Here is a 23,189-nt window from a genome sequence, read left to right on the forward strand (position 1 = left end):
AGAAATTACCAGTGAATACAAATTTTAGTTCACATAAAATTATTAAATTACAAAAGGAATGTTGCTAAGCATAGGCCCCATTGAGTGAGTGTTTGTCAACACCACTTGCATAACTGTGCTCTGACTATTACCAGACCCAGCCCCGGCTCAGTATACACTTCACAGCCAGTAAAGGGGCCAAGGGGTCTGGGTGCCTGCCCTTACTGCAGGGGACACTCACTGCCCTGTGTCTGGGGACCTTCCCTAGAGCCCAAGAAGGGGACTGGCCCCTGTATGTAGCTCCAATTTCAAGTTGCCCAGCAACCATAAATATAGAAGTCTTTTCCACTATATATACCCTGTATGAACATATGTGGTCATATATTTTGATTTTAATAAATCATATCAACATATTTATTGAATAACCAATAGTAAGACAATGTTATTTTCTAAGCTTAATAGATAACTTTTGATGGCTAGAATTATGCAAATTCAATTTTAAATATTTGAATTACCTCCCTTTATTGAGATCCTAGCATCAAATAGTGACAAACCTTCTCCACATTGTAAACATCATTTTAAATGTGCATTATAAATGGCTGGTTTATTTATTGACATAAACAGCAATACATGCTTTGGGCAAAATAAATAAGATCATAAAAACAAATACATAAATGATGAAGCTACAGTCCAGAAAGATGCTTTATGGCAAAATATTACTGTTAACATTTGAGCATGACATTTACCTTGTAGGTTAGGACACAGGTGTTTTACAATAGGAATCATCTCATGGTGAATAATTTTGAATTTACCGTCTGAAATTGCTGTTTATTTGACAGAAGGAGGCGGATGCTACGTGCAACACATGGTCTCTATATGGTGGTCATTTATGATAAGTTGTTTTAAAATTGCTTGATGAATTGCTTGTAGTTACAGTCTGATAACCTTTTTAATGTAAAAATTTGAGTTATGACTTCTTAGTGCGACCCTGCAGGTAACGTATGACGAGCTATTTAATAGCAAATTTTTTACTTTTGACTATCAGTCAAAGGAATGATGATGATGTAGATGATGATGTAGATGATGATGTAGATGATGATGTAGATGAAAATAATGACAATGGGGATGATGAGGATGATCAAAATATTCAGATGAAGTCACATGCAATGCTACAACAGTTTTGCAATCATCTGGAGGTAAGATAATCGTGTAATCTACCAGAGCAGTCACAATATTGAGTCTCAAATAATTATAAGATAACTATGTGACCTACCAAAGCAGCCCCTATATAGAGTCCCCCGATCTCGCCAAAGTTGTTGCCACTCAGGTCAAGGGAGGTAAGCGAGGTGTTGTTCTTCAGCCCCTCCACCAGCCCCTGGGCGCTGAGATCGCTGAGCTGGTTCCCTGGAACACAGCACGCACTGACTTGATTGACACTGGGAACCATGGGAATAGGAAAATAAGCTCTACCTTTAACTCAACATAATTTATTTGAGCCTAGATTTGGAAAAATGGGGCTTAATGAATGTGTGTTAAGTGTCACCTAAGATTAGACCACGCAGATGGAACAGGCTAATTAGAGCCAACATTTTCCACGGTTAAGAAATTTTGTGTTTCAAGGATTCTCCTTCACACACAAACATCCAGTTTTGGAGTAAAGTGTTGTCCCTAATTAGCCTTTTCAGACTGCGCAGGCTAATCTGGGACAACACTAAGCAGCATCATTAAGCCCATTTTTCACAAAAAGAGGCTCAAATGTTCTCCACCTTAAAACTTCAACTCAACATAACATGACCAATCAGAGTAATTGTAACATTTTAATTTTGGCCTTGTTGTTTGTTTCCAAATGTGATTTTTTATTTCAAGTAAATATACATAAATATCATACTTCCAGTAATTTAAATTAAACCATATGATGAAAATAGCATGTTGTCACCATAAAATATAAAAATAAATGACATTAAATGCATAAACATTACAAACACATACTAGCACGCATTTAGACTTCTGAAAAACAAATCTTCTCTCTTGACATATCCTTAAGCACTCAGAGAAGCAGGTTTCCGATAAAATCATTCTCAAGGTTTCTCCGTTAAAGTACGTCATGCAATATGCCATCTATGGTCTTCCAATATTTCCATATATAGCAGGACCACTTTAATAGCATTTATAGAGGTATAAAATTAGTAATTTTTCCAAAAGCATGTCATTTAAATCATGAAAACAAGCTCGTGACTCAGTCTAGTAGTCATTAACCCTTTGCATGCTGGGAAATTTGTCGTCTGCAAAAATGTCTGCTGAATTTCTAAAATTAGCATTTTCTTTGATTTTTTGCAAAGAATACTTTCAGAAAAGCAAACAGTTTGGATCCTGATGAGACGCCACGTTCTGTGGCGTCTCATCTGGATCCAAACTGTTTGCAAAAGCCTTTAAAATTCGGTTCCAGCACTGAAAGGGTTCATCTCTGTATTTTGTATCTAGATATCTCTTTTAGACTGACACACATTTCATTTATTAAAACCAAGTATGATTGTATCGGTAGATTGCACTCCTGGAACGTGGTATTTAATTCCATATTTATTTACAAATGCATAATAGCTTTCATATTTTACTGAAAACAAAGACGGATATTAGAAAATATAAATGGCAAGCGTTCTTTAAATGTTAAAACATGTTAATAAAAGACGTGTTTTTTTCTAAAAATATCACATTAAAAATGGTAAAGCGTCATTGTCTTCATAAAATAACAAAATTATCTGACCAAAAGCAAGTGTTTGCTTTAGTAATTTTTACAAGTTCATCTTCAGATGTAGAAACATTAATGACTTCAGAAAACATTAATGAAATATTGTACATACACCCAAAGTATGTGCTTGTTTTGTTGTTTTTGTTTTCTTTTCATTTTAAGGGGGGATTAATAAATGCACAATGAACAGAACAAAAGTTAATCTTTAAGTTATAAAAAATGATGAAAAAAAATGATGAAAACACCGTGAAATTTGACCTTAAATTATACCCTTGACCTTCAACCTAGAAGCATAGGCACTGTAATGACACATCATATGGTCATCTTACGTAAATATATCCATATTTAATTCAATAAGTTCTAGGCATCAAAAGTTTTGAAACGGAAATAAAAGTAAAATTAACTTTGATCTTGAATGGTGACTTTGACCTTCACAGACAATCAGTTACAAGTGTATGCAAGGCATAATCAGCAAATCGACATCAATAGTCAATCATTATATCAAAATTTTACAAGGTGTAAACAAGTTAAAGATAAGAAACAATAAATCAAAAACCTCTTCTACTCACAAAGTATCAAGGACAAAACATTGGTTTCATGTAAAGTGCAGCTTTCAAAAGAAGCTATTTACGGGATTGTTTTCCTTTTCCTCACCCAATACATTAATACATAATGCCTAAAGATGACAGCTGCAAATATGAAACATACAAAAAGAGGGAGGTTATGTCTTAAAAAACACGGCTCTTAAAAAACAACAAGAAAACACTTTTGTCAAGGTTAGACCTTGAACATTTTCTTTCAGAAGGAGGGTGTTTATGTGTTACACAAATTGACCTATCAATCTAGAGCAGAAACAAGAGCACCGCCTTGCGGGTGCAGACCGCTCATCTATTTTCTTTTTAAAGGTGAAGGGACTCTCATTTTCAATCACAAAGGAGGGAGGAGTGGAGTGAAGAGGGGTGTATAGTGTGGGGTTGTGGACATTTATTACATTATCTTCCAAAAAAAGCGAAAAAAAAAAAAAAAAAAAAAAAAAAAATCGGGGGGGGGGGTATAGTGTGAGGGGTGTGGTGATAATTTGTGAGATGATCTTAAAAAAAAAAAAAAAAAAAAAAAAAAAAAAATCAAAAAAAAAATTTGGGGGGGGGGGGTGGGGGGGGGGTGGGGTGGGGGTATAGTGTGAGGGTGTGGTGGTCATTTGTGAGATGATCTTATAAAAAAAAAAAAAAAAAAAAAAAAATTAGGGGGGGGGGGGGAGGGGGGGGGGGGGAGGGGGGGGGAGGGCACGGGGGATGGTTTGGGTGAAGTCTATTGTGGTATGTCAGGTAAGAGTAGTTTCATCAAAGTATCAATCAAATCTAATCATAAATAAAGAAGTTATGGCAATTTTAGCAAAATTTAATAATTTGACCTTGAGAGTCAAGGTCATTCAAAGGTCAAAGTAAAATTCAAGTTGCCAGGTACAGTAACCTCATGATAGCATGTAAGTATTTGAAGTTTGAAAGCAATAGCCTTGATACTTCGAGTGGATCGAAACACAAAATTTAACCATATATTAAAAGTTACTAAGTCAAAAAAGGGCCATAATTCCGTAACAATGACAACCAGAGTTATGCAACTTGTCCTTTTACTGTACCCTTATGATAGTTTGTGAGTGTTCCAAGTATGAAAGCAATATCTATGATACTTTAGGGGTAAAGTGACCAAAACATAAATCTTAACCAAATTTTCAATTTTCTAAGTATAAAGGGCCCATAATTCCGTCCAAATGCCAGTCAGAGTTACATAACTTTGCCTGCACCGTCCCCTTATGATAGTTCATAAATCTTGCAAGTATGAAAGCAATAGCTTTGATACTGTAGGAATAAAGTGGACCTAAACACAAAACTTAATCAAATTTTCAATTTTCTAAGTATAAAAAGGGCACATAATTCTGTCAAAATGCCAGTCAGAGTTACATTACTTTGCCTGCACAGTCCCCTTATGATAGTTAGTAAGTGTTGCAAGTATGAAAGCAATAGCTTTGATGCTTAAGGAATAAAATGGACCTAAACACAAAACTTAACCAAAATTGTCAATTTTCTAAGTATAAAAAGGGCACATAATTCTGTCAAAATGCATGCCAGAGTTATCTAACTTTGCCTGCCCAGTCCCCTCATGATAGTAAGTAAGTGTACCAAGTTTGAATGCAATAGCATTGATACTTACTGAGAAAAGTGGAACTAAACGCAAAACTTAACCAAAATTTGCAATTTTTTAAGTACAAAAAGGGCACATAATTCTGTCAAAATGCACGCCAGAGTTATCTAACTTTGCCTGCCTAGTCCCCTCATGATAGTAAGTAAGTGTACCAAGTTTGAATGCAATAGCATTGATACTTTCTGAGAAAAGTGGACCTAAACGCAAAACTTAACCGGACGCCGACGCCAACGCCAACGCCAACGCCAACGCCAACGCCAACGCCGACGCCAAGGTGATGACAATAGCTCATAATTTTTTTTCAAAAAATAGATGAGCTAAAAATGACTGAAAAAAAATTCCATAATGGATGTTAACATGTTTTCAATTTAATCACAGTAAACAAACACAGCAGAACAATTACTGCATGTGATTACAGTAAAACTCAGCCATGCATCTACCCGCTCATATATCGGGGGTATACAAATGGTACGAAAACTTGCAATTTTGTGTATGGGCACTTCATAAGTCGGATCAAAATTATAATCAGCAGTAGTTAAATTTTGCAACCCCATCAAATCCATCGTCTATTACACAACTATTTTTTTTTCACATTTTAATTGCAATAAATAATCCAGATATTAGAGAAGTTAAAAACATAATTACCAAGCAAGTTGATAACTAGTAATTATCTAACAAAACACTGTTGCCAAAATTCAATAAATGTGTTTAAGATTTTTGTAAACACAAACATATGCCATTGTTTTAAAATGTTCAGAGAGTCGGTAAATCAAAACAACTCAGCCTTACCTCGGAAAAGCCAAGATAAATTTATTTGTCATTTCCAAGCTTAGGCCGAGTAATTACGACTGTTTTACTGTTAAACTCCACCTTCTTTCTCTTTGAAAGATTTGAAAGGTGGAGCTATACATGTGTTGTTACATAATTGGACCATAGCAATTGTGAAACAAACACACAATTGGTGTAGCATGTTGATCGCTAGACAAAGGAAGCCAATTTTATCAGCAAGAAAGGTTGTTCTTTATGGCTTCAGCACAGGAAGCCACTTTTCTTTGATGACTTCAAGCTGTCAATACACACAAAGGGCACTTTTTGGAGTCTTAAGAATTTGAGATGATGTATTAAAGGGGCCTTTTCACAGATTTTGGCATTTTTTGAAGTATGTCATTAAATGCTTTATTTTTCATAAATGAAAACATTGGATCTTAAAAGCTCCAGTAAAAAATCTAGAATAAAATTTAAAAAAGGGAAAAAAAGTAGCTGGTACCAGGGCACGAACCAGTCACCCCCGGAGTCCTGGAGTTAGTCTGAAGTAAAAACGCATTAGCCCTCTCGGCTATTCCGCCGGGTATACACAGTTTAAGTTTTTTATACCTTATATAAGCAATCTTCGTAGTTTCGTAAATTTAAACGACAACAACAGAACTCTCCAAATTATTCAATCGTTTCGCGTTGCAACGCTTTATACTTTTTAGGTTTTCAAATCGTCAAAAGATACATATAATGGCTATATTGGACTATGGTAAATGTTCAGTAATACTGTTTCCTCACAAATATCATAACTAAAACGAAAATTTGCGAATCTGAAACAACTTTTTTCAATTTTGTCAACTTACCAAACCGTGAAAAGATCCCTTTAAAAGCCGGATCTCAACTGCTTGATTTTGCGGTGGTAAAATGTTAACCTGCATTAACTAGTGGGCTGGGTTTATCTACCAGTGATTTGCTGCTAACATTTAGAGAAATAAATAGAAACATGTGTTTGAGCAGACAGCATTCTTGGTAAAGTATAGAATCTGTATTTACATGTAAACTTGATTTGAGTCATTCGCTAGCTATTGGCTGAGTGAAGTTCATAACCTTTCAAGTGGGCGGTGCTTAGCATTTACAGGGAAATTTGAATTTCAAGCAGACAACAAAAACTTTTTTCTATAAGTCAATAACTATATAACTTACAATCACCAAATTACACATACATATTTTTTGTATACCAAAGTATATGTTTGCCAAATTTCATTGGAAAATATTAAATAAAAACTGCAATATTATGAAATAATCATTTTTGTTTTCTGCTGTTAACACACCAGTGTACAGCTGAATAGTAGACATTTTGTGAGTTTGGGGACCTTTTATACTGCTTCTCCGGTGTTTAAACTCAAATATATAACCATGGAATTTGAACTAGATTACCTTAAATAGTGACCTAGTAATCTCCAAGCATGGGTCACAGGTGCAACACATTTTCTGCTTAATTGAGATAATATACTCTGAAATAATATCAAAATTATAAAAGGTTTAGAAGTTGGGGTGGGGAACGCCATATATCCTTGGAACTTGAATTGTGACCTGTTTGACCTTCAAGCGTGGGTCAAGTGGGAGACACATTGTAAGCTAAATTGAAATATACTCTGCAGCAATATTCAAATCCTTCAAGGCATGCATATGTGATAGAAAAGTACATAAAGAATGCACTTAATTGTGATACCAAAGTATGACCATCAACAATATAGTAGCTGTTCAGTTCTTACATCTGACACAGGCTTAATGCATTAAGTGTAGTCTCAGATCAGCCTGTGCAGTCTGCACCTTAAATGCATTTTTTTTTGCTAAAAAGAAACTTCCTTTAAATGAAAAATTCCATAAAAGCAGAAAGTATTGTCCCTAATATGGATGTGCAGTCCGAGACAGTTTTCGCACATGAATTAAGCCCAGTTTTCCCAGAGCGAGGCGCACAATAATTTGTCAAAACAAGGCTAAATTGATCCTTCATTATACCTGCTACACACAGGGTCTTCAGTGTTGTGTTCGACTCCAGCATTCGACAGATACAGGTGAACCCATCCTTGCCGATAAAGTTGTTGGAGATGTTCTAGAAAAAACGAGCAATAAAATGGTCACAAATCAATTAATTTTTTGAATTCATGGTAAAATATAACCATTTCAAAAACATTTTTCATTCACTTAAGTTTCATTTCAATTCATGGTTTTGTTGATGTTTCTCATAAATATTCATATATATTTATTCAATTCACAGTTTTCTTCAATGATACAAAATTGAACGTGTATTTTTATATTCTTCCAAGAAATAATGTTAATACGCTTCATAAAAAGAAAATTGGTGCTAGAACTGTAAACACCATATATGGAATACAAGTAACCATCCACTTAATGCCTTTTTTGAGTGAAAAGTATAAAAAATATACCTCAGACATATCATTTCAGTAAAAAGTCAAGTCATGATTTTTATTTGTGTAAGAAAGATTTATGGAATGTTCATAAACCATATGCTTTACGCAAACACATTTGGAGTAAAAACTTTTCTCCTAAGGTTTCCAGCATTTGCCATTTTTGCAGATATGACATTTGATTTATACTATAAAAACGTTCTTATTTTATCAATTTTAACCTTTTGAATGGCTTTCAATTTCATGTAGTTCAATCCAATAAATTACTTCTAAAACAAGAGATTGCCAAGCAATATTGTCCCCTACCGGTGAAACTCCACCATTGTCAGTATTTTTTATTTATTTATTTGTTGCCATAGCAACCAGAATTCTTGACGTAGGAACAAAATGAAATGACGTGCATAATCTCCATATTGCCATCTATCCATGTTTCAAGTTTCATGAAAAAATATGAAGAACTTTTAAAGTTATCGCAGGATCCAGAAAAGTGTGACGGACGGACGGACAGACAGACAGACAGATAGACAGACAGACATATAAACAGACCTGGATAATATGAATCAAGAGGGCCATGATGGCCCTAAAGCGCTCACTTGAGTTTAAGTATTAAATAGCAAGATTAATAAGAAACAAACGGACCATGATTGTACTAGAGCTTTAACATAGTTCAAGTGGTTCAAAGATCTGACCTCATGACCTAGTTTAGTACTTCACATTACCTAGTTTGAAACTTGGATAAGATATGGTAAAGAAAAGCATTTTGAGTGTTTATATTGTTCACATAACATTTGCCCTAATGACCTAGTTTTTAACCCACTTGATATACATATTATCAAAATAAACATTCTGACCGAAAATATGTTATTAAATATTGCTTCAGGAGAGATAAACAACATTGTTCGTAGATTTGACACAGTGACCAATTTTGATACCCAACTTGACACAAATTTGAACATGGCTTAGATATTGTCAAGAAGCAAAAGGGGCTTAATGCATGGGCGTAAAGTGTAATCCCTGCTTAGCCTGTGCAGTTCCCACAGGCTTATATGGGCGTCACTTTCTGCATTTATGGAGTTTTGTGTTAAAAGGAGGTCTTTCCTTACAAAAATCAAGTCTAGGTGGAAAATCTCGTCCCTGGCTAGCCTGTGCAGAAAGCACAGGCTAATCTGGGATTACACTTTTATACACATGCATTAAGCCCTGTTTTCTCAGAGTGCAGTTCAAATGTTCATAGCATAAATGCATACTGATGATTGGTTGGTATACCAGGTTAGTGATGAAGGCGTTGTCTCGCATCATGCCAGCGATATACCGTGCCCCTTCAGCCTCCAGATAGTTGTCGCTGATGTCTAGTGCTTCAGTCACTGTGTTCTTCTGCAAATACACAACTGGGCACATAGACCCCTTTGCATCAGTATAATGTATAGGAGTTAATTAACAAAGAAGAAACAGAGCTTTTCTCTTAGAAAAGATCACTTTTAAGTAAGGTGTTGAATGGCAGAAAATATATGAGTACTCGCTCTGGGACTGAATTCATGTGCATATAAAGTGGCATCCCAGATAAGCTGCAGTCTGCACAGGCTAATCTTGGATGACACTTTCCCCTTTTATGGCATTTATTTTTAAGGAAGCCTGTCTGCAGTAAAAATCCAGTTTGGGAGGAAAGTGTCTCCTCTGATTAGCTTGTGAAGACTGCTGATTAATCAGAGACAACACTTTACATACACATGCATTACGGCCCCGTTTTCCCATGATGAGGTTCATACGGTGTCTTCCTTTCAACAACCCTCTTAAGTGTAGTATTTTCAAAGACAAAAAGTACAGGTTCTTCCAATTAAATAAACTCTAGAGTTTCTATATAGACCCAATGCTTTTAGATGTAATCATGATTAATAATAAATAAATTCAAACCACCTTATTCATAGACTTATTATGAAGAAAGCTGTACAAGTCTTAAATGTATTTAGTGATGTGGAAATTTGTGAATGTGGTGAACTCTCTCATTTTTTGCCAACCTTGACCCATATATGAACATGGCCTAGGTAATTGTCGAAATGAAAAAGAGGCTTAATGCATGGGCCTTAAGTGTCATCCCAGATCAGCTGACCTTAAATAGCGTCCATCATCGTGGTAGAAATAAGGATTTGCGATTAAAATATATGTACTAGTTTGTTATTGATTATAGACACATGAAGAAACATATGTGTGTATATATATATAATTATGTGAACAAAATATTTATATGTGTGGTTGATTTAATAGCAGAAAACTTCTGGGTTACCAAATAATCAATCAGTTAATTATTAAAGTACACAAAAATGATTCAACATAACACCTATATGATATTGATTTGATTTCAAGTAACTTAAGACAAGTATTATGTCGGGTCTCAATCAAATCAGTAATCACAAAAAAAATAACATGTTTTTACACGGATAAACACATTATATATAGGTAGCTGACTGTTTTACTGCCAGAGCACAATGATATCAGAGAAAAATAAATAATTTAATAATTGGTGTATTCAATTTTTTTACATTATTTTAATAGCAATTTGGAATAAAGAAAGAGCAAAAAATGTTGACATAATAATATTTAACAAGTATCTCACTTAATGAACACAATGAACTCTTATGGAATACACAACAAATAATGGTTCTTTATCTAACAGTAAATTCAAGGCTAACATAATAGGAAACATTGACTTTTCTTGTCATTGAAAAGAATTTGTATAACATAGCTCATTCTTTGCAATTACAGTTTGTGCCATAGTTGGATTGCCATACAACCTTTTTCGCAAAAAGGTTATTGACACCTATTAAAAACCTTTTCTATTCAATTCCAGAATTTGTTTATGTTTCATCCTTTGTAATTTTCAACTGTCAACTGCTAATGCAAACTTATAAAAATTATGAGAGTCTAACCAATTGATGTGCATAACTTTAAGAGAGAAAAAAGAAAAATATATAAGGACTTTTTAATCAGATAAGTTTGAAAACAGGTTTTGTTTTTTGCTGATTGAAGCAAAACTTGTATTGCTTTGGCAAATTATTCAGAAATAATCAAGTTACACTTTTTAAATATTAACAACAGATCCATGATTTCATAGATCTGGTCAAGACCATTAAACTTCAACATAATTATGCAATACGTTTTGCAGGTTTATCACAATTTGTTATTTAAATGTACCTCAGTCTGGGAAAATTGGGCTCAATTCATGTGCAGTAAGTGTTTTTCAAGATTAGCCTGTGCAATCCACACAGGCTCATCAGGATGACACTTTCCAAGTTTATGGTATTTTTCGTTTCACGGAAGGCCCATCTTAGTGAAAATCCAGTTTAGGGCGGAAAAAGTTGTTCCTGATTAGCCCGTGTATACTGCACAGGCTAATCCTGTACGACACTTTATGCACATGTATAAAACCCTGTTTATCCAGACCAAGGTTCAAAATGTAAAATCTCAAGTTTTAGGGCTAGAAGCTACCATACTCAACATGATGTACATGTACCTACCAGTAAGGCGACTGCTATCGGTTTAGTTCCGCTTCCCCCCACATAGTGGTGCCTCATTCTCAGGTTCCTGTCCCCTAGGTGGCGCCTCAGGTAGGAAACGGGAACCAGCCCTTTGAAAGTAACCATTAGTAATGGAGAATGTTTTGTGAGTATTAGATACCGATGAAGTTTATCATACCATGCAAATTACTGAGACATCCGTACCCAATATCTTTTTAATTGGTACCATGGTGGATGGTCGGTATCTGACTTTTATTCATAAATGGGAACAAACAATGATGACATTATCCATAAAGTGGCAAGTTTTGTATACCATCTGTTAAACAATATCATTTCACAACTTTGTATTAAATGTATATCTACCTGTGAAACCACATCAGTTTGCATGTATATGTATATCTTTAAGGATATAAGTAGTTACAAGGCAACTGTTTGCTATCATTGTGGTATTATTTCTATAATTACTGGAACAGAGTGTTTTAAGCCCCCCAAAAAACGTGCCACTTAAGACTTAATTTTAGCATGAAACTTGCACAATTTACTGCCCATGTGGTCTCAATATTTTGCATCAGCAGTCCAAGTGGGCATTAAGGTAGTCCATATTCGATATCAGTTAATATTATCATATAGAGCCAATGCATACTTAACACAACAATGCCATCACATTCAATTTTTGTCCGAATACTACACATGTCAAAGACTAGCTGGGGTTATGGTCACATTTAACTTTTGGCTTCTAAGTGTGACCTTGACCTTAGAGGTAGGGAGATGGGTGTTAAATGAAACACATTGTGTTATGGTTTAAATTTGCCCCATGTTATTTCAAAAATCCCATACATACATAACAGTTACGGGATATGTGTTAAATCAGTTGTACGGAATAATTTGAACTGGGACCATGAAGTGCGACCTTGACCTTTGAGGTAGGGAGACAGGTGTTATATGTGATATGTGTTCAATCTGTTTTATGGCCAAATTTGACCTTTGACCTCAAAGTGTGACCGTGACATGAGACACACCGCCTCCTCATGGTGGTCATTTGTGGTACGTTACGTCTAAAAATTGCATCATGAATGACGAAGTTACAGTCACGACAATAAGTTTTATGACCGAATTCTAACTGCGACCTTTAAGTGCCACCTTGACCTATGAGGTAGGTTGACAGGTGATACAATTGACACTTCATACTATGACAATTAATGTGTGCAAATTTGTAAAATAAAATCAATAAAAATATGACAAAATTATGGCTGAGACAGGGTTAGGATTGCTTTTAATTTTTCACTTGAATAGTAACCATGTAAGTCAGAAAATTTGGGTATGTGTGTTTAATAGGGCACATGCGGCACACGGAACGAGTATGGTATATCTTCAGTGAGATAAGGGCTGGTGATGAAAAACCAATTTGACAATTCATTATTCAATAGAAAGATGACCATTTTGAGTTTTTTAACATTATTTAAATTTCTGTTTACTAAGTAAAAAAGGCTACATATTATTTCAGTCATGGTTTTATTAGTATGTGATCATGTTTAAAACAAAAAATCATCCTTAGACTGATATCCCCTAATATATACCCCCCATTGTACCTTGTGTTTCACACTGGTCCATGTACATGACTGTCCCTGTGGGGTCAAGGGGTCGCTCCTCTTTGACCTCCTCTGAAAACAACAACCACAATGACCTTGACCTCCTCTAAAAACAACAATGACCTTGACCTGAGCAGAAACAATGAGATTCATGAAAAAACATATACCAAAAAAAGAACTTTTTGTCTAATACCGACTTTACAGAGTGTTCTAAAAGTAAAAATGGTTTGAGCATTTTTTATAAACAGCATGTCATACAGAAAGTATGTTTTAAAAAAGGCAAATTTTGGGATTTGGTTTTGCTCCTGCAAGTTTGCAAGAGTTTAATGAAGCAATATCAATAATCTAAGCATGGTTTGCTACAATAAATTTCAATCAATTTCAGTGCCAAAACTTATATATTCATGGTTACGTCATTTTAATATATTCATGCATAAAGATTCATATTGGGGAGCTCTATGTATGTATAACATAGACACTTATTTACTCAATATATTTAATTTAATGATGAAATAAAGTTGTATTTATTTGTTGAATACACATATATATAATTAACAGTTACACATTGATAACAACATATCACTTCCTTTATACATGTATAATTAAGTATCTATCACAACAATACGTTTAAATTAATTAAACCTCAAAAACCACTTTATCATTAATTACTTACCATACAGCAAAGAAAAACAAGAGATTTGAACGTATATGCACATCAATTGTGTTTCATAAATAAGCAATTTACCAGTTTGATAAAAAAATAACCATGCTTGTAGTATATTTTTGTGCTTATAAAAGAGTTATGTACGAACATCTTCATAATTTCAAAACTGTATATGAACCTTGCTCTGTAAAATAGGGGTTCAATGCATGTGCGTAAAGTGTCATCTCAGATTAGCCTGTGTAGTCTGCACAGGCTAGTCAGGGACAACACTTTCTGCATAAACTAGATTTTCATCAAAACAGTCTTTCTTTAAACAAAAAAAATTCAATAAAAGCGGAAAGTGTCTTCCCTGTTTAGTCTGTGCAGACTGCACAGGCTAATCTGGGACAATACTTTACGCACATGCAATAAACTCTCTTTTCACAGACCGCCGCTCAAATATTTGTTCTATGCAGATACACAGTAACCTTTTACTCTGTTTTTAAGTCGTGGAATTGTTTTGTTTCAGCTATAAAAAATTGTAACATAAATAGTAAGTAATAGTGTATCTGAACAGAAAAAAAACACTCAAGATGTTGTAAAATATTGTTTAAATACCACCATACAGTATGTATAACTTTTATATTTGCAGATAAACACAATCTATTAACAACTATAATCTACAAAGTATAAATTTGTTTACAAGACAAAATACACACAGAGATTATAAAATATATACTTTAATGTCACATGAGTCTTGTAATTTTATCATTTTATTACTATTACAACCTCAACAACAGAGTAATATTATTAGCTCTAGCCAAGTGATACACATGATCAAATACAAACTTTCATCATTTTGAACAAACAAAAGAGAAAAAATAAAAGTTAAGAAGGTTTCTTTCTACTAGTATTGTTTTTGCATCAAAATAATAATAATAATAATAATCATCATTATTTATATTATTCGTATTATAATCATTATTATTATTATTATTATTATTATTATTATTACTATTATTATCTGCGTACATAAATTTACAATGTTAAAAGTAGTTAAAAAATATTGAAGAAAAAGTACTTGTTATGGCTTACTCATCATTTTGAAAAGATCAGCCAAGAACAGACCGTCTGAAATGACCATTTCAACATCAAAGCAGCAATTTGGCAATCAAGTTAAGAAGTTGGGGATAATTAACTGTTGTAGGTCACACACAAGTTAATTAACTTACTTGATTACATTTGAGACTGCACTGTTGGAAAACCGGATTTCATGCATGTGAGTAAAGCACCGTCCCAGATTGGCCTGTGCAGTCTGCAAACTCTAATCAGTGAAGGAAGTCCCTTCTTAAAGGGATCTTTCACGTTTTGGTAAATTGACAAAATTGACACAAATCATTTCAGATTTCCAAATTTTCGTTGTATTTATGCCATTTGCAAAGAAACAGTGATACTGAACATTAAAACGCTCTGAAATATTGATTACTGGTATATGCATCTTTTGACAATTTAAAACCCTGCAAATTACCAAGCATAATAAACGGAAAAGGATTCAATAATTTGGAGAATTCTGTTGCTATTGTTATATTTTGTGACATTACGTGTATTGCTTATATAAAGTATAAAATATATTTCTTTCTATATGAGCATGGATGGCCTAATGGTTTAAGCGCTAGTCTTTTACTTCAACGGTCAGTGGTTCAAGCCCTGGTGAGCATTAGTTTGTTTTTTTCTTTAAGTTTATAATTATTTTATACTAGAGCTATGTAGTTCCAATGTTTACATTTATCAATTTTGAACATTTAATGACAAACTTCAAAATATGTCAAAATCTGTGAAAAAAGGTCCTTTCAAGTAGATATTGTTCCGATGCACATGCATTAAGTATGTTTTTTTCAAGAGACAGGCTAATTTCAATGTTTTTATGTACTGGACATTTCTACCACTATGTGTTACTCACTGGCTACAATCTTAACATGCTAAGCTGCAACAATGACCATAGAAGCGTTTGGAAAGCAAGAGTGCATTGGAACCTGTGTGCACTACACTTGGCTTCAGACTTAGGACTAATTTTGATTTAAAGACATAAGTCTGTGATCTTTGTTCTGAGACCTATTGCATAGACCTCATACAATAATAAACCTTGTTATATTAACTTAAATAACTCATAAACATTTTTAAATTATCATTCTCAAAACTTAATGTATCAGCAATTAACAGATCATGACCAAAATACTTGCAATCTGTATTCTGATTGACCTGATGTTATACTTGCAATCTGCATTCTGATTGACCTGATGTTACACTTGCAATCTGTATTCTGATTGACCTGATGTTATACTTGCAATCTGTATTCTGATTGACCTGATGTTATACTTGCAATCTGTATTCTGATTGACTTGATGTTATACTTGCAATCTGTATTCTGATTGCACTGATGTTCAAGTTTTATTGTTTCTTCAAGTTATTTTCTATACTTACAACAGAAATATATAATGCTTGCTTTCTTGACTATATTACTGTATTCAGGTTACTTATGTTAAGGTCTTAATGTTTCCTCAAGCTAAATATTGTTCATTACAAGTGAATTTTATAGTGCTGGCTTTCTCTATGACGAAGATGGCTCTAACCACTGACATTTTCTCATGGCTGGACAAAGGGCTAAAAATGTTAAATGTTTCTCCCAGAAAATGCTTGTACAAACAGACCACAGCAATCACAGAATGATTGGCATCATGCAAAAATGGCTCTTATGCCATATGCAGCCAGCATAGCTCCAGACAAGCCTGGGCACTTATGCTGTTACTACATGCAAGGATTCCTGGTCTCATAAGCAGACAGTGCAGCTCCTGACAACACAGGCTGGTTCAGAGCTATGCTGGCTGCATATGGCATAAGACCCATTTTCGCATGACGCTGCTCGCATAGCTGGTGTATAAAAAACTTTTGCTTTGAAGATTACTTAACAGATGTTGATGCTAATGTGCTTTGTACTATAATGTTGTTGGTGTGTTAATCAGGATGTTGAACTATGAGGAATTCAATTTCTGATTGTATCATTTTTCACAGAGTTACACCATTTTTATTGAAATGCTGAACAAGAAAGTATTTATTATGCTAGGATTTGCCAACTGCAGAAAGTGGTTAGTTATTCGGCTAGAACATTGGTTACATAATACCATTGAACATCTAAAATATTATATATGATATATGTTCAGTACATGCAAGATATGTAATTTAAACATGCTTTATTAATGATTTTTTAAGTTATTGAAATAATCTTTTTACACTGCTGATGAATAAACAAAACAGCAATTCTGAATTGTCACACTAAAAAAACATTTCATTGCCATAGAAAACCATAATAAGTTACTGAAGTTAAATCTTTTTAATAATATCAATATCAATCAATAGATCAATATTGGTACGATGATTGTCTGTTTTGAAGGTGCATACATGCACAGGTTTGACTAGTCACAACTAAACACCACAAGTGTCACAAAGTATCACAAAGTATCCCCCGGCATGATGGTTTTGGAGGTAGAAAGCACAACAAACCAGTCTTATTACAAGAGTTATCCATCCTGAAAAGGGGTTTAGACAAAATGTTAAACAAAAAATAAATTCACACAGTAAAAGAAAAGACACAAGACAACAAATGTATTCTGACTACACAAAATGCAAAAAAATGTATATAATGTGAAAACAGATTTTATTTATTTTTCAACTGCAACATTTACAATTTCAACTCTTACTTTTTTTACAATATTTATTTTCTTCTATTTATTATCAAACATAAATCTAGATGATTTTGTCAATTTATTTATTTTAGAAATATTGTTTATTAATAACTTATTCAATCAATACAAGTTATGCCATGGCATTCACATTGTAAGCAAAGTTAGATCATTATATATGTTTAATAAAGTACATGCACAAGGTTTTAAGTAAATTGAAATAATTAAAATCTAACCAATGTCTAAGATAAGTTCTTTAACAAACGCTGGTTTGTGCTTTTAATATCTGCATAAAATGATTGAGCAATTGTTTCAACTGATTCCGTTTGGTTGAGATTAAACCAAAAAAGTATCTTTTATATAAATTACATTTAATTTTTCAATTTATCCTGAAGTGCTTAGCGCATTTGTTACAAGTTCAATTGCATGCAAATGCAATAAGTTAATATTGAATCTCCCTTAAAGTGATATTATGGGCATCTAACAGTTTATAGGTGTCTATCGCAAACGTTGTTTATTTTTGGTGTTTTCACTTCATGTACACTTATATTTGTTAATGCAGCATCAACATACTAAAACAATATCCCGGAAAGAGAAAAATAATCCATCTGAATATCAACCGTACTTTCGTTTGACAACTGATCATGCATGTACGATGTGAACCTAAATTTAGTTTTAGTGCAGATTCATTCATACCACACAAAGAAACAATTTTGTTTTATGGACCATTTAGGATTACAGGACTGGGTGGGTCACGTAAGAAATCGAATATAAAGTATATTTTTATAAACAACTGGTAGCAAGATGTGTTGCAGATAAAATTGGTCAATAACCACATTTTAACTAACTCTTTTGACCTGCTAATTCTTTTCAGCTCAGTTCAACAGTGAAAAATGCCCATAATATCACTTTAACCAACTATATTAAATCAAGGCAAAGTTATCTTTTCATGTGGAGCCGGCTTAGGCATGCAAAACTAAAAAAAAATTCTGTTTACATAACTCCATGCAAAGCCAGTGGCAAGCAAAATCAAATTTGCATGCATTCATCACATCACTCCATGCTTAACACCTTTTGATTTGCGTTGTTTAACTTTTATTTTCAAACAGTTCTCTACAAAAATAATATATCAAGATCATTTTTTAAATAATATTTTTTTTAAAGACAACAACAAAAAACACAACAAAATTGCATTATTACTTGCACAAAAACTGTTTGTTTACATTACGTTTCATGTTACACATAAAACTGCACTTGACAGCTTTCTTTTTACAAAATTTCCTGGACATGGAATATAATACTGTAATATAATAGTTATTGGCAATAGCCCTATATGTTATACAGAGGACAAAGAAATATGGTTTTGCTTGTCCTCCAAAGAACAACGATTCATAGAGGTTACCGTAATTACTCTAAGTTTTTGGACATTTCAAAATAATTTTAAAAAATTGTGTCAGAAAATTTAGATACAACAAATTTCCAACAAAACACAAGGATCCAACAAATTTAGAGACACAAAATACAGGAATAGTAAGAAACACTCTAATAATATTGCATCTATAATCTAATATGCATAACCAATGTGCTAGTGTCAATTGTTTCAATGAAAAATAGTATGTGCTTGTTAACACGGGGCATGATCAAAGTACCACCCGATAATGAAGATAAGCGCAACAGGGCAGAATTAAGGTAAAATATCATTGTAAAATAAACTGTCCAAAATTTTGAATAATTAATTATAGATGGAAACCCGTGTGTTCAAATATGTAAGTCACCAAAAATAACATATTTGGTTCAAATCGGGGTTGTACCAAAATTAAGAGTGTTCAAAAATAAGCACAATGGTTTTTTATATATTACAGCCTGCACTGGATCGTTTTATAAATAATTGTTTTTCTTCATTTTCTTCCAATCAAGAAATATCAGAATTGTGGCATGCCAGGCCAAAAAAAGTTTGTTGCCAGAAGAAAAATCATGTAAACAAACAGCTTTAAATGTTAAAAGTATTAATTTTCCTCACATGGTTCACACAAGATCTATCACCCTTCCTATGTCGCAGAGATGTTCGCTTTTTCCACTGTCGCATTCTTTTTTCCTTTTCATAAACTTCCTTTAAATCTAAATAACGTGTATGATAAGCATTTCATATCATAGGAACTTGAAACAATTGGGAACTAGAGCTTTGTCACAGACATGACGAATACCCCCCAAGGCCGCATTGACACATAATATTTTGCATGTCGTCTTCACAAAAAACAGCGGACACCATGCTCAATTTTTAAAACGCACTTAGTGACCCCTTGACCTAGTTTTTGACCCAGAAAGGCCCATGTTCTAACTTGGCCTTACGATCATTTCCATAAAACGTCTGACCAAGTTTGGTGAAGATCGGATGTAAACTACTTGAATTAGAGAGCGGACACCATGCTGAATGTTAAAAAACGCACTAAGTGACCCCGTGACCTTGTTTTTGACCCGGCATGACCAGACATATTCCCAAAAGTGTCGGACCGTCGGACCTGACCGGTGTTTTAAAGACAGGTCCGATTGAAAATGCCATGTTGCCGGTCCGAATGTCCGGGAAATAATTCAAGAAGAAAAGTTAATTTATTTTATAGAATTCGTTCCAGTGTGCGATCGTTTGAGAACGAATATTCATGGGCATTCCGGAAATTTGCGCTTGGTACCAATTTCGTCCGGTCTCGTATTTATCGATTTCTAATTGGTTAGCGGCTGGCAAAGAATGAACGGTAACTGAGGAAACCTCTTTGCCTCTTTCCGAAAAATCTAACGATTCTGCAAAATGCTGCTAATGTCCGCCATCTTGAAATTTTAAGTGATCCATTTATAGCAATGTTAAGCACTGCAGTAGCATATTGTAAAGCAATATGTTAACCGAATTATATATTGATTACATATTTGCTAGGTTACTGGTTACTAGTTTACATTTTCTACATTCAAACGATATGTTTAAAGCAAATTTTATTATATGAGCAAAACATGTACATGTTTTCGGACACAGTATGATTCGTCAATTTAAATTTATTTTCGACGTTCTTTATAACATTTTTATAGAATGATGATACACATGCGGTGATACGGATATAATAATTCGCATTGTAGTCACCAGAAATTGCAACTACAAATACTACAAAAAAAGTACAATAAGCTAGGTCACGGGGGTGTCCCCCATAGGCACTCGGCCCTTAATCCCTGTTGGGGTCGTGCGGTCTCAGACCCATAGCTTAATTTTCAGGATTTCAAATTTGGGTCAATTGACACCCCTGGAATTAAGAAAACAAATATGTAACCATACAAATTATCGACTTAGGAAAACAACAAACACTTAGTAATAAAAAAGCATATGAGTTTTTGCTGAACTACATAACTCTTAACTCCGCAAATATATAAATACGATTTATATATATGTTTGTACATTGATGTTTCGGTCCTATGAATCCCAGTCAGGTCATGAAAGTTATCTAAGACTACTGGACCGGATGTCCTGTGGACTTAAAATACTTTTGGGAATGTCTGCATGACCCATATTCAAACTTGCCCTAGACATTATCAAGATAAAACTTCTGACCAATTTTGGTGAAGATTGGATAAATACTACTTGAATTAGAGAGCGGACAACATGGTGAGGTTTAAAATACACTAAGTGACTCCGTGACCTAGTTTTTGACCCGGCATGGCCCATATTCGAACTTGGCCTTCAGATCATCTAGATAAAACTTCTGACCAAGTTTGGTGAAGATTAGATGAAAACTACTTGAAAAAGAGAGAGGACACCATGCTGAATGTTAAAAAACGCACTAAGTGACCCAGTGACCTAGATTTTGACCCGGCAAGGCCCATGTTCGGACTTGGCCTTAAGATCATCTAGATACAACTTCTGACCAAGTTTGGTGAAGATCAGATGAAAACTACTTGAATTAGAGAGTGGACAACATGCTGAATGTTTAAAACGCACTAAGTGACCCCGTGACCTAGTTTTTTACCCGGCAAGGCCCATGCTCGAACTTGGCCTAAACATCATGTAGATACAACTTCTGACCAAGTTTGGTGAAGATCGGATTAAAACTACTTGAATTAGAGAGCGGACAACATGCTGAATGTTAAGAACGCACTAAGTGACCCTGTGACAAAGTTTTTGACCCGGCAAGGCCCATGTTCGAACATGGCCTAGACATCATGTAGATACAACTTCTGACCAAGCTTGGTGAAGATCGGATGAAAACTACTTGAATTAGAGAGCGGACAACATGCTGAATGTTTAAAACGCACTAAGTGACCCCGTGACCTAGTTTTTGACCTGGCAAGGCCCATGTTCGAACTTGGCCTAGACATCATGTAGATACAACTTCTGACCAAGTTTGGTGAAGATCGGATGAAAACTACTTGAATTAGAGAGCGGAGACTTAATACAGACCGACAGACTGACAGACAGACAAGTTCACTCCTATATACCCCCCTAAACTTCGTTTGTGGGGGTTTTAATATATACAGATGAATGTAGCCCATACAAGACGGATTGAAGACAATAAATGCAATTAAAAAGATGACATGTTATCAACACCTGATTGAAATTCCGTAGTTTCTGCGCTTTTATTAGTGAGAAATAAACACATATTTATTTGTAATTGAATGTTGGTGTTTAACTAGATTTACAAGAAACTAGATTTTATTGTATCAAATTAAATTTGTTTCATTCACACATTCTTTTCTGATATACTTTTAACTGATTGTGGAGACATTATTTCCAAAACATAAACCATACAAATCCATACCATTGCTTTTTATTCGCAAACACGTGAAGAGTTTCTAATTTTAACCCATTTATGCCTAGTGGACTCTCCCATCCTTCTAAATTGGATCAATTTATTTCCAAAGTTAGGGATGTCTAGTATATTTATTTCTATATTTAGAATATTTTGTACAGAAATTCCTTTAAGAAAACAGAATAGACCCAACTGAGACGCCACGGCGTCTCATCTGGGCCTACGCTGTTTGCCAAGTCACTTTTTTTTAGATGCTAGGCATAAGTGGGTTAATAATAATGTTTGTAAATATTTTTGTTACAGCTTTTAAAACCAGTATTTAATGGAAACAAAACTAAACAACAAACTAAAACCCAATACAAATTATACTACTGTTACATTTTACTTCAAGTATGAAAGTAAAAATGACCAAATTCGTTTCTTATTTATATTATTCTTGATTTTTTAATACAAACTTGAAATATACACATTGGAACCAATGCTTATTAAAACAAAAAAAATGTTAAGTTTTTTATTTGTAAAATTGGAAATTGGCTTCGTTGCTTTAAATACTCGTTAACAGTCCTTCAGTCCTGCTAATCCCTTTATTATGACTTCATAACCATGGCCTATTTAAATTGCAGAAAATTCAAAGGACCATTTACTACCACCTCTTGTGATGGACTAGTGAATTGACATGTGATAAACATGTCCAACCTCCTGCAAGCGACTCCCTCTTCCAGCGTAAGAAATCGCAAACAAGTATTGGAATTTCAATAGGAAATAACTCACACAAAGTCCTTAGTGTTTTTCATTGCCAAAATCAGAAATCTCAA

The 23,189-nt window shown here is 34.1% G+C and overlaps 1 protein-coding gene across 5 annotated transcripts in view; it reads right to left on the bottom strand.

Moving 5' to 3' along the window:
- The window catches only part of LOC127832466 (leucine-rich repeat-containing protein 74B-like), a 70,716-nt gene that overhangs the window by 20,531 nt on the left and 26,996 nt on the right, over positions 1-23,189 (bottom strand). For 4 of the 5 annotated variants that reach the window (XM_052357953.1, XM_052357954.1, XM_052357956.1 and 1 more), the window contains exons 6-11: positions 18,662-18,703; positions 13,211-13,282; positions 11,622-11,731; positions 9,376-9,483; positions 7,700-7,793; positions 1,253-1,383 (exon numbers count right to left, since the gene is read on the bottom strand). In XM_052357953.1, the coding sequence (XP_052213913.1) occupies positions 1,253-1,383; positions 7,700-7,793; positions 9,376-9,483; positions 11,622-11,731; positions 13,211-13,282; positions 18,662-18,703 (557 nt within the window). The remainder of the gene's footprint in view (positions 1-1,252; positions 1,384-7,699; positions 7,794-9,375; positions 9,484-11,621; positions 11,732-13,210; positions 13,283-18,661; positions 18,704-23,189) is intronic. The other variant, XM_052357957.1, reaches the window with a different exon arrangement.

Source organism: Dreissena polymorpha, chromosome 5 (genome assembly GCF_020536995.1).
Source record: "Dreissena polymorpha isolate Duluth1 chromosome 5, UMN_Dpol_1.0, whole genome shotgun sequence".
NCBI classification, from domain to species: domain Eukaryota; kingdom Metazoa; phylum Mollusca; class Bivalvia; order Myida; family Dreissenidae; genus Dreissena; species Dreissena polymorpha.